Below are 15,585 nucleotides of genomic sequence, written 5' to 3'. Positions count from 1 at the left end.
AAGTAAACTACTTCAGATCTACACTTTATAGTGCGTCTAGCAACTTGGCTGCAGGAATTCAATAGGCTGATGATCTTAGCTTTATTGGGAGACTCAGGCAAGTCACCCAACTGTTTAATGGCATCTGTGAGTAGGGGCATCTGTGAGTTTGACAGTTTATGGCTCTCACAGCTAATGTGGCAGAGTTATAGACTTTTTTGCCCAATCTTTCCATTATTCTACTTTCCTTATCTGAGGGGAATAAGGAGGTGGAAGGAGGAAGCTTAGATGTCTTATCTGCAGCCATAGAAATAGTTGATGGATCTGCAGAAGGGACCTTGAAGAGGAATTTGGCATGTTCAGGGACTTTCTAAAGCTTTTGAAGCAGCCAGAAAGGCATCCAAGAATGCAGGATGGATAGGAGGAACAGCAGATGGTTTGGGGGACTCCATTTTCAAGAAGTCATAATAGCTCTTTTGGGTCTCAGAAACCTGACTGCAGTCCCATTTAAAAAAGTCCTTCATTTGTACAATAGTCTCTCCAAAGGTAATGTCTTCCCAGAGGAATCGGTTCCATTAGACTCCTCCTCTAGGGAAGCATACCCCAGAGGAGAGGCAATTTGAGAGGTATAAGTCAGGGATTCATCTCCTGAAAATTCCTCTTCCTTAGAGGAAATATCAGGCAACAGTTTATTCTTAGGAGTGGAAGCTGAAGGGGCCTGAGCAGGAGCAGACGCCTGATGTAAGGCCAAGAAGGCATTAACTCATTACAGTACAGTGCTCCTCCAGGCGTCTTCTGCAGTTACCTCCTACTGCTCCTCTAGGTGTCAAATATTGATTGTTCATATTTACATTAATAATTCCAAAACCATGTTACATACAAGGTACCGGGATATTTTGTCTTGAAGCATATGTGATGGCAAGCACAACTGATATTTGACCTCTCTCAGTGAGCATTTACTAGAACTGAAAGGTGATAACTTCATTTTTTAAAGCCTTAAGCCACGCCTACTGGAAGTTAAAGGCACACATTCAAAAGAGCTGTACTGGAGGGAATGAGTTAAGTAGGCCTTGGGTAAAGGCCTGCCAGCCAGTCAGGCGTTTGATCAGATGGCATGGTCAGTTGAGAAGGAGCAACATATGTTTGGTTTTCTGGTTTTATTTTCATTTTGGGGGTATCTGACGCTGAGGTGTCAGAGATGTGTTGGAGAGAAGGAGTACTGGACGTCTGATGACACTCAACGATGTTTGAGAGAACATCTTCACGAACGACGATTTGGGAAACCCCACGTGGGCCCTTGGATATAAGCTGTGGTTTCACCCCAGCACCCAGTTCGGACTCCTGCGACTCCCTCCGAGACGTGTTTGCAGCCTCCTTAATGGCTTCCCCCTGGGTACCCATCAGCAAGAGGTCTGTGGATTCCAACTTGGACTCCAGGTCTTTATCGGCCTCGAGAGGTACGGTCGGAAAAGAGAGTGCAGTCATAGGTTCAGGTCAACGTTTTTTGGCCTTTTTTGTGGGAGGCTCCTCCAAGATTCCCAATGTCAGGTCCATATCTTGAGCTGAGCATTTCAGATGCTTATTCTCTAGGTTAAGTTTTAGAGTGGCAGAATGGCTCCTAAGAGTCTTAGGTACAAAGGCTTTACAGATCTTGCAAGTGGTACGATCGTGGTCTAGACCTAGACAGAATAAGCAGAGCTCATGTGAGTCTTTATGTGGAATCTGCCTTACACACATACACGTGCCCTTTCTACCGGACATTAACCCACAATACAGTAGCAAGAAAGTGACAAAAACCTCTATGGGGTACACGGACAAGCACAAAGTCACCTTTCCCAGTGAGAGACGACTGGATCTGGCAGTTACACAGGCAATACAAAAGTTCTGAGGTAGGTGAGTGCTGACTTCCGCTTATGGCTGACGTATGCTAAGTGATGTGGGCTGTCACACGTACCTTCATAGTAGCATTTATCTTTTGAAAAATGGAAAGACGTAAGTGTCAACCGGAGGCAGACTCCCACATGTTATGGATACAGCAGCATATGAATAGAAGGACATCATGGTATTCCTGTGGAAGTTTGGAGGGAACAGAGTGATAAAGATCTGAAAGATTTTAATAGTATTTTAAAAGGAGGGGAAGTAACATCACCTTGGAAAAAAGCTATGGTGGCTTTACTACCCAAATAGGGTAAATACCAATCAAAACCGAACTCATTTAGAACCATTTCAACTTAAACCATAATTATGAATTATTTATGTGTAGACTAGCTAAAAGAATGTCAAAGGTGTTACCAGAATTGAAAGACTATGGATCAGTGCAGTTTTGTGGGGGTATTCAATCGGCTGACAACATTAATAGAACAATGATGATCCAAAGGAAAGCAGAATGTCAGAAAATACAGCTGTATTTTGTGCGTCTTGATACAGAAAAAGCATCTTACACAGTAAGCTGGGATCTTATGAGTAGGGCAACAGAAGCATTTGTATTCACTGAATTTAATTGAGTTAATTAGGACAATATATGAAAAATCAGGAGGAAAGAATTATATTGACAGGGTTTGAATAGAGGAACCAGGCTGGGGTGTCCTAATTGCACTTTATTATCAGCTTTATATTTACAGCAATTTGCAGAGAAAGGGACTCAGAAATTGAAAGATATAACTGATTTGGTAATCAAGAAAAGTTGGCTTTATTTGCAGATTATATTATTTTGTACTAGATAAATCCAGAAAAAGACATTACATTTCATTTCACTATCGTGGGACACTTTGAGACAGCTTCATGTCTTTTTGGGATATAAAATTAATGAAGATAAAAAAGATAAGAGAAAAGCTACAGCCGTAAATTATTTATCCACTTATGACTTGGTTCAGCAATACTCATATTTATGGGGACACGATAAGGTGAAGTATTTTGAAGTATGATTAAAAAGGATTCTAATTTGGCAGTTGAGGATATGTGGGATGAAACTAAAAAAAAAAGATAATGCAAAAACTGAGAAACTGGAAGCTCTTGTTTATGGATATCGACAGTTAGATACAAGTAATAAAAATGTTTCTAGTTCCTCTATTTTTATTCACAGGTCAGGCATATTATTATCAATTTATCAATCTTTTAAGCACCAATATTTCAGTATTGCACTCATAATCATGACAATCTATGTAGCTACCTGATAGCATAAACATACCTGCAGCTCTGCTTGCATTAATCTGATTTCTTGATTTTCCTTGGCCAATTTATCAAGAAGTGTTGTCATTGTTAGGAGGTTTTGAGCATCTGCCTGCGTGTCTGGACTTGGTGTGACTTTGGCTTCTCTCACATCTCGATTTTTTAAGTCATCTTCCACTGGACCTGGGAAATAAAGTTTATCAGTTACTATACTAAAAACATGCAGAGCAGCTACTAACGTGTTTACTGTTATTCAACAATGAAAATATGAAGTTTCACAAGCCATACATCAGAATGTTAAAAGACATGATGTATAAGGAATAAACATGCAGAAAAAAGTGTATGCTTATGATTTAAACTGAACAAAGAAAGATGTATATAATTCTAGGGATAAACAGGCAGAAAAACATTTATACTTATGATTTACACTGGACACAGAAAGACAATCAAACACGGCATGCTCTTCAGCCAAAACAATCACTTCAAAATTTAAGTCAGTCAGCCAGAAACTGCAGCAAATGGAAGCTGTTCTCCTTGTTTTCTTCGAGGGAACAGTCTTTTGGGCATTTTGTCTTTCTTCAAAATGAATCAGGCTGCAACTTTAGTTTACTTATTTAAAGAAGTCCAATAACTGATTTAAGAACACAGCTTCCCATACCCTGAAGAAAACTGCTGCCAGGAAAGTTACACTATTTTCGTTAGTGAAATTCATATCAAGTCAAATTTATTTTAACACAGCAAGCTTCAAAGTCTGGCAGTTGTTAGTACACAGCAGGGGCAGCCCATGCTACTGGACTGAAGGACTGCAGCCCCCACCCCCCAGCTGTAAAGAAGAAAGAAAATAAAAAAAACAAATGCGAGTCCTGGACCTTCGCTCATGTGTGCTCACAGCATTTCCCGATATCCGGACTGCTGGTGAACCAGTCCAGAGCATGAGCACAGAATTCAGACTGTTGCTGAGACAGTCCGGATTAGGAAGACAGCATTCAAAAGCAGAGATCCCAGAAGTCTAGCAGTTACATCTGCATAGACTGGAAGGGGATCGGACTGCAACATCTGCAGGATGGGTAGCAGCTTGCTCTCGTGGGAAGAAGGACATCTCACAGGTTTTTTGTTGGAGGAATGGAAGGAAATTGTGTGTGTGTGTGTGTGTGTGTGTGTGTGTGTGTGTGTGTGTGTGTGAGAGAGAGAGAGTGCGTGTGTGAGAGAGAGAGAAATGCCCCAGTTAAATATACCTGATGGCTAGAGAGAACTCAGGAAATACCTGGTGGCTAGACTCAAACCCTGTACCTTCGGAGCAGGTAGCAAGAGCTTGAATTCCCTACCCACCATCACTTGTGAAATTTTTGCCTCATATTTTTGTTCTTGTGAAATTCGTGGTTTTCTGGATTTTGAATTCACTAAATAATGGCAGGCATTTGAATTTCAGACTTCATATTCTTCAGAAAGTGCATGGTAACACAAAACCTTTTATTCTAGCAATGTTCTATTTATAAGATGAATATTTGAAATTTGTTCCTATTTTGGGGGCTGTATTCCCCCATTATTGGCTTTGTCCATGGTTTTTGTGCTAAGAGGTTGACAGCTATGGTGAGAACTGAATTCACTGAATATGTTTGAGAGCTGTATTGTCCCATTATTGGCTTTGTCTAGGTGTTTTGTGCTAAGAGGTTGAGAGCTACGGTAAGAACTGAATTCACTAAATGATAGCCACATAAGTTTCAGTCTGCCTGTCTTTTAGGAAACAGCTGATTTAGCATAGTGGTTTATTGCTCTGACTGTAGTGCATAGGGTCCTGGGTTCAAGACTTGGCAGTGAAATGCATGGTGGTAATAGAGCATTTTATTCTAGCAACTTTCCAAGATTATACAAGCAATGTTTAAAATGTGTCCGTAGTTTTTGGGCAGTAAATTTTGGCTTTTTCCAAATTTCTTGTGCTTCAAAGTTGAGAGATATAGGTGAGTATCAACTGGATTTTACAAGGAGCTGAGGGCTTGAAGAGACGTTTAGTGCTGCTTATGCGGAGTCTGCTTGCATTGTTAACAGCACAACAGGTAGTGTACTTGCTTTCGATGCAGAATGCTGCTGTTTCTACTCCCACAGTATAGAGATGCATTGCTGATACGGCACTGTGTTGTACTTTTAAAGGGGGTGGATGCTGCAGTCCTGAGAATGTCCTCTTTGGTGGAGATACCTTCCATCCATTCCCTATTGCAATATTACTAGCTTATCATTTTTTAATGTAACATAGACAATTTATTCCTCAAATGCAACAGGCACTTTATTTGTAGATGAAACAATGAAATACAAAGTTGTTTGCTTGCGACAACCTCTTTGTTAGTTACAGATCTCTTTAAAGTGGAATTATTTACATGACTTTTACTTCTGCAGAGATTGCGCATATTTACTGATACCGGTGGATTGTAGAAGTCTGAGTAAACTTTTATGATGGTAATTTTCTGAATTGGGCAATAATTTGTCATTACTGGTGCATGCATTTTGTTTCATTGTTTACTGGAAAAATGTTCAAAATAATAAATTTAAAATGCCGTCTAACAACTATACCGTATTATACAAGGAATATAATTTAATACAATCAGGAAGGAGTATCAAAGAACACATGTATTTTTCCTGTGCAAAGGGCCTATGATTTGAAAAAGCCAAAAGTTGATCTTTATCTACCACTGGCCAGATGTATTTTCTTTGAATGTGGGTATCGATGTTGTTTTGATGAATGAGAGTTTCAAGGGCAGAAAAGTACAGTTGTGTACACTTACCATAAATGTAGATGTTAGAGTGTATTCACTGTTGCAGTCATCACATTTGGGCTATCTGCCTGCGGGTAGCCCTCAGCTGGCCTGAATACCAGAGTCTTCGTATTTCTGCATCGGATGCTGTCACTTCTTCCTTGATGTGAGGTCATCAGAGGTATAAAACATGCAGCTGATGCCATTACATCAGTTTTTCTTGCCCCAGATGTCAGGTGTCCCCACAACAGGAAGCAATTAAATGGTATAGTAAACCCCCATCAAAAAGCAAATACACAAGAAAAAATAAATATACCAACAAGAAGGAAAGGTAGAGCCAAGAGAAGTCAGGGGGCTGGAGGGAGGGTAACCAGGACTGCAACAGTGAATACACTTGAACATCTGCATTTATGGTAAGTGTACACAACTGTACTATGTTCTTCTTGTTTCACTGCTGCAGTCATCACATTTAGGTTGATTCCCAAAGCTAAGGAAGGGAGGAGGAACTTAAACAGCATTAGTACCAGCTATTAATCCCTGCAAGATTGCAGTGGCAAATCCAGCTCTGGATTTAGAAAAGATAGACATGTGGTAATGCTAGGTGAAGGTATGTACAGAGCTCCAGGTAGCAGCTTCTTGGATGTCCCTGGTAGGGACTCCTCTGTGAAATGCCGCAGAGGTAGATGCAGCCCTGGTGGAATGTGATCTTATCCCCTGTGGGGTAGGTTTTCCATGGTGCTTGTAGCAGAAATGAATGCAATGGGCTATCTATATGGAAATGGTTTGTTTTGAAATGGCCTTCCCCTCTGCCCCTGCAGCAAAGCTAACAAAGAGCTGTTCAGATTTTCTGACAGGCTTAGTCTTGTCCAAACAGAATCCAAGTTGTTTGTGCACGTCCAGAGAGTGCAGTATTTGTTCCCCTTTGTTTTGTGGATTAGGGAAAAAAGTAGGCAAATGAATGGACTGATTTAGGGCCACAGTAGACACCACCTTGGGCATAAAGGAAGGATTAGTGCTGAGGGAAACCCTGTCCGCATGGAAGATAATGAAGGGTTCCACTGCCATGAGGGCCTGTAATTCAGACACTCTTCTTGCTGAAGTAATGGCTAGAAGGAAGGCCGTTTTCCAAAAAAGGAATTTCAAGTCTGCTGTGACAGCTGGTTCAAAGGGGGGAAGAGTGAGCTTTTCCAATACAAAGTTAAGGTCCCAGGCTGGAGTGGGAGCTCTCCTGGGGGGGGGGGGTGTCTTAAATTTTTGGCCCTACCAAGGAAGTGCTTTAGCAAGGGGTGAGAGAAGAGGGGTGGCTCAGTATTATAATGTGCTGAAATGGCAGAGGCATGAACTTTAACTGACAAGGATAGGCCCTTGTGGAGCATTTCTGTTAAGTATTGTAGAATATGAGGTAAGCTGGGCATCGCTGTGCCCATCCCCTGAGCCTGGCTCCAGGAAAAGTATCTTTTCCACTTTTCAGCATAGGATTTTCTAGTACTAAGCCTCCATGAATCCAGAATGACAAGCAGTACCAGCTCACTGAGGGATGCTAGAGGAGAGCTCAAGGAATTAGCCAGGCTGCAAGGTTCAGGTTTGAAGCTGAGGGTGCAGAATGTGGCCCGCCTGCTGGGAGAGCAGGGAAGGGGTCTGAGGCAGGTGCCATGGTTGTAGCAGTGTCATACTGCGCAAGAGGGGTTTACCAGTGCTGGCGTGGCCAGTCTGGTGCAATCAGTATTGTCCTTGGCTTGTCCTGTTTGATCTTTAGTAGAACCTTCGAGAGGATAGGCAAAGGGGGAAAGGCATACACCAAGAGGCTTTCTCAGGTAAAGGACAGGGCATCTACTTTCCAAACTTGACTGTGGGGAGTTCTTGTGCAGACTTTTTTCAATTGGTAGTTCTGAGGGGACGCAAACAGGTCTACCTCTGGAGTCCCCCATTTGTTCCTCAAGAGGTTGAATATTCTGGGTTCTAGTTTCCATTCGTGTGGGTCCATGAGATTTCTGCTTAAGTCTGCCAATGAATTTAGTTTGCCTGGCAGGAATTTTGCTGGCAGTTGTATTTGGTAGCTCAAGGCTGTGTCCCACAGAGCCATGGCTAGTCTGCAGAGAGGGTACGAGTGGGTTTCCCTCTGCTTATGTACCACATAACTGTGGTGTTGTCTGTCTTTACCAATAGCTGTCCTGGAAGAATGCAGTCTTTGAAGGCTGTCAGAGCATTCTGTACAGCTAACATTTCTTTTTGATTGATATGCAGGTGCATCTGTCTCGGGTTCCATTTTCCCTGAATGCACTGCCCTGCTATATCAGCCCGCCCTCCCACGTGCATAGTCTGATCCGTCTGTTGTTAGGGTTTGGGTGGGTGGCAGGGGGTAGAGTGAAAGGGAGTCCCTTGTTGTGGTAGCAGGCCTCTGCCCACCAGAGGAACTCTGTCTTTATACAAGGAATGATAGAAATCATTGTTTCCAGGTCCTGAGAATGTTGACACCATAGGCTTTTTAAATACCATTGGAGTTTCCTCATATGCAGTCTTGCATATGGAATTAGTAGGATGCAAGATGCCATGAACCCCAGAGCTTGCAGTATTTTCCTTGCAGATAGCTTGGGTTTTGTGGCCAACAGTTTGAAGTAGGTTGTCAAATAAACTTGTTTCTCTGGACGGAGGAATGCCATCTGGGAAGCTGTGTTCAAGTTTGCTCCCGAGAATACAATCTGGTGGCAGGGTACTAGGTGAGATTTCTTTTCGTTGATGGTGTACCCCAATGAGGTTAGAAGATTCTTTACAAATGCCAGGTGTTGTAATAGCAAGTCCTGGTTTTCTGCCTGAATCAGACAATCGTCCAAGAATGGGTAAATTTGAATATTTCTCTGCCTGCAAAATGCAATGGCTGGAGCTAAACACTTTGTGAACACCCTGGGCGCAGTAGATAAGCCAAAGGGAAGTGCATGAAGCCCACCCTGAAACACAGGTATTGTCTTGCAGGATCCTCTTATTGGGATGTACAGGTAAGCTTCCTTTAAGTCTAGGGTTGCCAGCCAGGCATCCTTGGCTAGCATAGGAAGAATTTGTTGAAGAGTTAGCATTTTGAATTTTGGAACCACCAGAAAGGTGTTGAGAATAGAGAGGTCCAGGATAGAACACCAGGAGTTGTTGGGTACCTGAAAAAGTCTTGAATAAAAACCTTATCCCCTTTGTTCTGCTGGGACAGGTTGAATAGCCCTGAAACTGAGAAGACAGAGAACCTGCTGTTGGCCTCCACCACTGATTTGGGGGTAGGTCTGGCCAACCTTTTGGGATTGGTAGTGTGTGGAAGTGGAATCTGTATCCTTGGGAAACTATGTTCAAAACCCATTTGTCCTGGGTAATGAGTACCCTGATTGTTTGCATGCAGGGCAAGCTTTCCTCCTAATGGAGCAGGTAGTTGAGCAGGGCTTGAAAGGTTTAAGATTAAGTTGTTGTGCCATTTTTCTATAGGGGGTGGCTTACTACTCCCTGCTTTGGAAGTGGGAGCCCCCCACTGCTTAGATCTGTGCGTAGTCTGAGACTGTAGCCTAGGTGGTCTGCTGTTCCTGGGTTTGGACTAAGAAGGCCTGTAAAGGACTGGAAAGGACCAGTTCTTTCAAGGCCAATGCCTACTGAACCTGGGAGGTTGTACTTGTAGGAAATCTTTAACAGTTTGCATAGATTTAGCTTTTTCCTCCATCTTTTTGAGGACTTCGTCTACTTTGTTGCCAAAAAGGCGTTTTTTTTGGTTTAAGGGAGCATCCAGTAATTTAGCTTTAACATGATCTGGCAAGTTTTGTTCCTTAAGCCAAGCATGCCTTCTAAGTACAGACCCAATGACAGCAGCCCTGTAAGGATACTTCTAAAGCGTCAAATCACATTGCAAAGTATGTTTACCAACTTGTTCTGCAGAATGCATTAAATCTTGCAATTCTTTGTGTTCAGCATAGTCAGGAATCAACATCATTTTCTGTCCAAGTAGTCCCATAATATGCTGCTGATACTTTAACATATGAAACTGGCAATTTAAAGCCCTAATAGCCAAAGTAGCAGAAGTGCATACCTTCTTACCCCATCTGTCCAAGGCTCTAGAATCTCTATTAGAAGGGGTTGGATTTTTGGCAGCAGTAGCCTTAATGCCTTTTGGTCCTTGGGAAATGGTCTCTGGATCCGCAGAGGAGTCTTAAAGAGGAACTTGTGAGAGTCAGGTACTCTGTAGTACCTGTCAGGTTTTCTGGGAGCTGGAGGTAAAGTGTCTGGGGTAAGGCTAGATTCCGAGAAAGCATCATCTACAATGTCCAGAACAGGAAGGATAGCTAAAGGCCTGTGTTGAGGTAGGAGTAAGAATTCCCTCTTTTTGGACTCAGAGTAATCCTGGCTTTCCTAGCGGAAATGCTCCCTAACAGTATGCAAGTTTTCATTGAAAGAAAAATCTTCTGGAGGGGAAGCAGAGGGAATGGAATCCTCTGCATCAGAATCCTCATAAGTAGATAAGGGCAAATCTGGGTAATCAGAAGAAGCAGAAATATCAGATTCCTGATCAGAAGAATCAGAAAGAAAATCAGTTCTAGGTCTCTTAGAGGGGGAAGGCTGGCTTCCCCTAATTAAGGTAATAAGGTCTTCAGCCATTTCAGCCATTCTAAGCATTTGTTTGAGACATATGGGCCTGAACCTGCGGTTTGGTCGTTGGTATTCTAGGCATAGTGCTAGTTTTTAGCCTGGATGAAAATGATGGCGTCGGTTAAAACAAAAATTTCAGGAGTCGGCTGACCGGCACTTGCAAACTGCTTCTGCTTCAGGCACCAAGGCAAGAAAGACTGATGTAATGGCATCGGCTGCATGTTTTATACCCCTGACAACCTGACATCAAGGAAGAAGCGGCAGCATCAGATGCAGAAATCCAAAGACTCTGATATTTAGGCCGGCTGAGGGCTACCTGCAGGCAGATAACCCAAATGTGATGACTGCAACAGTGAAACACGAAGAACATCATTTTAATGTTAAGTCTATTTTCATTGTGAGACTGCATTGCTTTGTTTAGCAGATGTCTATTAGTGTTTGTGCTGTAAAATGTAAAATTAAACTTTTAAATGAAATCCAAATCATCGTAGAAGTAAAGCAGTATGCACGTTACAGTATTTATGGTAAATGGGGTGAAATAGCCAAGTAATGGGACACTGGAATAGCTGCAGGGGGGAGGCCTCTTTCGACCATGATTTTGTGAGGGGGGGCAGCAAACTCAGACAGCCCCGCTGAACTGCACCTCTTAACTGTCCAGATTTTTGCAGAATTAATAGATTTTTGCTTCTTATTTTTGGTTTGTTTCTCATAAAATGTGTGTTTTTTTTGGCAAATCATTTAGGAATGAAGCCACTAAATAATGACAGACATTGAGTTTCAGACTTCATACTCTTCAGAAAAATGCATGCTAAAGCAAGACCTGTTGTTCTGTCAACTAAGTTTATACAAGAGCAATTTTTAGTACTGTTTGTATGTTCCCCCAATATATTTGGCCTTGTCCAGATTTCCTGTATTAAGAGGTTGAGAGGTACGCAAAAATAAATCACTTTATAGAATTAGATATATCCAAACCCCAATACTGCCCCTGATTTTGGCTCAAAATGTTGCTCTCCCCCTAATAATCCCCCTGCAAAATGGCAAATTTGGAAGAAAACGTGGAGGGTTTATAATTAATAAATAATTGTAAAGCTCAGTAGTAGATTACTTTTAATTTCAGAAATGAATGTAGATTATCTTATTTTGTCAGCTGCTCAAGTTAACAGTACTAATATTAAAAAGAACGTGTCCCCTCTTTGACAGGTTCCTAGCTGTGTTGTGTGGCTATTTTATATTTTTCCATCACATTTTTGGTCTGTTTTTCATAAAAAAAATGGTTTTCTGGCAAATTAGTGGCAAATTATTAAAGATTGAAGTTAGAAAATAATGACAGACATTTGAGTTTCAGATTTTATACCCTTCAGAAAATTCATACTAATGCAAGACCTACTATTTTATTATCTTTCTAAGTTTATAAGACCAATATTTAAAAAAAGTCCTTATTTTTGGGCCTTTGTCCCACTTCTGTTTATGGCTTTGTCCAGATTTCTTGCTCTGAGGCTGAGAGGTATGATAAATGTGTCAGTGAGGCCATCACCAGTAGTGACTCTGATGTGTCCAAGCAAGACAAGGTTCAATATGTAGTGTAAGCGTGCATAGTATCCCCCCATCCAGGGTAGACACATGTACTACAGTGGCTTTTCATCTGTCCTTGATTTTGCAGAATGTTCTGGTTTTCTGTCATATTTTTATACTGTTGATTTATGCTTCTTCTTATTCAGAAAATGCATGTTGATGCAGTGGCTATTGCTCTGTGTTTAAGTAGCAATGCTTCAATCACCATCAGGTAAGCTTGTCTGAGACTGTAAGATGCAAGTAAGTTTTAATAAGCATAGTGTTAAAGAATTACCAACACTGAAAGCCTTTTTGTTGTTGCTATGCAGAGAATATTTACATAACTAGATAGCGTAAGCCTTAGGTATTGAAATGCATATGACAGTATTTGTAATAAAGGACAGGATTACAGTATTCTCAGAAGCTCATTGCATCTGCTGGAGACTTGCAGTCATCTTTGCAGGCTTTACCTGTAAACTAAACAGAACAGAATACCAATCTATCCATGTGTGGTGCATAACCAGTGCAGTAATCCTTTAAACAATATATCTTGAGCTTGTTGTTTGCTGTTCATTTTTTACTTTGATCATGTTTTCCCCATGAAACAAGGAGATATATTGTTGTCAGCAGCAGGTCTTTTTTGGATAAACATTTTTACAAATGGGGATATCACAGAGATTGCTACTTTCAGCATGTTACTTGGTACTTTTATAAAGCTGAATTTAAATTATAATTAGAACTGCAGTGCAAGGAGAAGTGGTTTGAGTTGAGCGCTGCTTGTTTTTTTTATACTTGATTTTTTGACTGGCATTCCAGTAATGTATTTAAAAAGTAATTTATTTTTTCATGCCTCACAACCTTTTCATTTCCATACAGATATTAAGTAAGCTATCATGTAGCCAATGCATTGAAATATTTTTGTTCTTCTACAATTCGTTTTGTCTTGATTGGACTCTCATAATGATGGTTTGGCACCCAGGGCAGCGTATTTAATTAAAGTCCCAGTTTTTGCGGTTTTTAACATAGCCCCACCCCTTTCTGGTGGGCCACATCCCTTCCCATTGGCCCCACCCATTCAGCTGTCTCCTGCAGCCCCCCTTTGATTTGAAGTCACCAGCTGCCACTGATACACAGGATAAAGGCTATGAGCTGTTAACCAACTGCCTGTTATGGCAGAGCATTTAATTTCCCCAGTATTCATTCATCTATTGTGTAACCTTGAACAAGTCACTTAACCAGATCAGGGATTGGGAATTTGGGCTAGGCTCTTCAATGGTTTCCATGACTGCATGCCTAGTAACTACCAATGAAATGCAGACAAACACATGGATTTAGGGTCTCACAGTAAATCAACAAACACCTCTTGAGCATAAATATGAAAATAGCAGATCTATTCATGCTGCAACAGTTACTCTAAGCAAGACTCTTGTGGGTGGCTCTACAACTGCATTCATAATCCCTCCCATTTTAATTTGGCTCATTTTTTCAATAGATCCTATTTTCAAAGACGTGTGCTTCGCAAGCCAATTTATATTGTGACTTCACATGCTGTACCTGAATAATTTATAAGTTGTTTATTACAAATGCATCCAGCTGGCCCTGAATTTGCCTCCTACCACTGAATAAGGACATTTCCTCCATATCATGAAAACATGACACCTGTTAAGAAGTAATGCACAAAAAACTTCCATTGCCCACATTTTAGACAGAATATGTGCCCTTCAGCCACTCCATAGGTTAATTCTGTAGGCTATATGTCGAGAATTTCAAACAGTTGTGAAGTGTTTGCTATAGTGAAGAGTGAAGGATGAATTTACATAACTCAATTCATAGAAAAAGATAAATAAATAAAAAGAAGGAAAGCAAGTTGATGGCAAAATTAAGTGTGCTGACGGAGATTCCCAGAATGTGACTGACAATAGAAGATAGTGAGAAATCGGCAAACTATACTGTGGAAGCATACCTCTCAACATTTTAGGGCAAGAAATCTGGACAAAGCCTAAAATAATGGGTCAAAGGCCACTTATTCTACAATAGCAGGATTTGTGTCAGCATAGATTTTGTCAAGGATATAAAATCTGAAACTCCAATGTATGTCATTAAGTGATTTCTGTCCTCAACGATTTCTTAGAAAAACACACATTTTAAGAACAGACCAAAAATATGAGGCAAAAACTTGAACATTCTATAAAAATCTGGACAGTTGAGAGGTATGTGTGAATGTGTGTGACTTGGGCTAGTAGCTGCCATAAATTTCCTTGCTGATGGTAAAAATGATATACACATTGTTGCTGTCAGGTAGCCTATCTACTGCATTTGCAGTCCCACTCTGAAGCCTTGCTGAAAACTACAGCATGCGTGTCAGATAATTTAATATACCCAAAGTTACCATGAGGATCACAAGCTCATTTCTCCATTTTGCTCAAAGCCTTAGAAACTCTGTCTACAAGAAGGGCAAATTATGTCTGGAATGGCAAGTTTTGATTTCAAAAGTCTAAAAACCCAATCTTGATCAGGTCTGCAGTTGTGGCCATGACCTACTAGTTTTTGGGCATATGAAAATTCTGTCAGTTTTCCTGATGACAGAAAGTATGCTCTCGTGATGTTTCTAGTTCAGTTTTATAAGATCTCTGGATGCATTTATAAACTAAAGCTATCATTTAGGAGATCTCCTTTGCAGACACAGGACAATGCTGAGAGTATGCTGGAAAGCCAGCTCCTTCTGCAGTACTATTCTGAGAATCTCCATAAACTTAGGGTCATCAGCATTAGGAAGGGAGGATCCTTCTTCCAAAACACTGAAGCCCAAAGACAAAGACCTACACTCAGGTTCCAAATTAATATGATGAAACTTCTCTGGGTACTTTCAAGGCAGTTTCTGAGGTAGGTCCATGAAGGATCTTTTACAGGACTCAGACTTTGTGAAGGGAGCAACATTTTAAACAGAACAATGAACCTGATAGACTTAAGTTAGCTTACAAAGCTGTATGACCTGACTGCAGGGGCAAGTGTACTACTGTGGAAACTGTGAACCCCATTCACTACAAGAGTTGGTAAATGGGATGAAGACTGCATCAAAACACCACTGGCCAAGTCAATACCATATACCCTGCTTTTCTTCCTGATGGTGCCTACTCTACAAATGGTTACAGCTGTCTGTTCAATGTACAATGATGCCAAGATCATTTAACTCATAATAAAAAGTCTGTCTGCAACACTGCCTGTAAACAGCTTTGATGTGACGTGCCTTTCTGCATATACATGTGCTATGTGACAGTCTGCTACCAGGCTGGCATTATAGTATAGTTCTGAAAAGCTGATTGTTGTGCTTACCTTCAACTTAACTAACCTGCTCGGCAGAAGAATGTGTGTGTGTGTGTGTGTGTGTGTGTGTGTGTGTGTGTGTGTGTGTGTGTGTGTGTGTGTGTGTGTGTGTGTGTGTAAAACTACCTACTCATCTTTAACCTGTTAGTAGTGTGCCGAGTGTGTGGCTTTGGTTACTAAGCTCCACATAACTGCATAAAACTGA

At 41.1% G+C, this 15,585-nt stretch overlaps 1 protein-coding gene across 6 annotated transcripts in view; it reads right to left on the bottom strand.

The window, feature by feature from the left end:
- The window catches only part of PBXIP1 (PBX homeobox interacting protein 1), a 495,209-nt gene that overhangs the window by 137,527 nt on the left and 342,097 nt on the right, over positions 1–15,585 (bottom strand). For all 6 annotated transcript variants that reach the window (XM_044080087.1, XM_044080088.1, XM_044080091.1 and 3 more), the window contains one exon: positions 3,167–3,330. In XM_044080087.1, the coding sequence (XP_043936022.1) occupies positions 3,167–3,330 (164 nt within the window). The remainder of the gene's footprint in view (positions 1–3,166; positions 3,331–15,585) is intronic.

Source organism: Protopterus annectens, chromosome 8.part0 (assembly GCF_019279795.1).
Source record: "Protopterus annectens isolate FY-2018-M chromosome 8.part0, PAN1.0, whole genome shotgun sequence".
NCBI lineage: Eukaryota > Metazoa > Chordata > Ceratodontiformes > Protopteridae > Protopterus > Protopterus annectens.
Note: the sequence above shows the minus strand (reverse complement) of the source record. Positions and strands in the feature narration are given on the sequence as shown.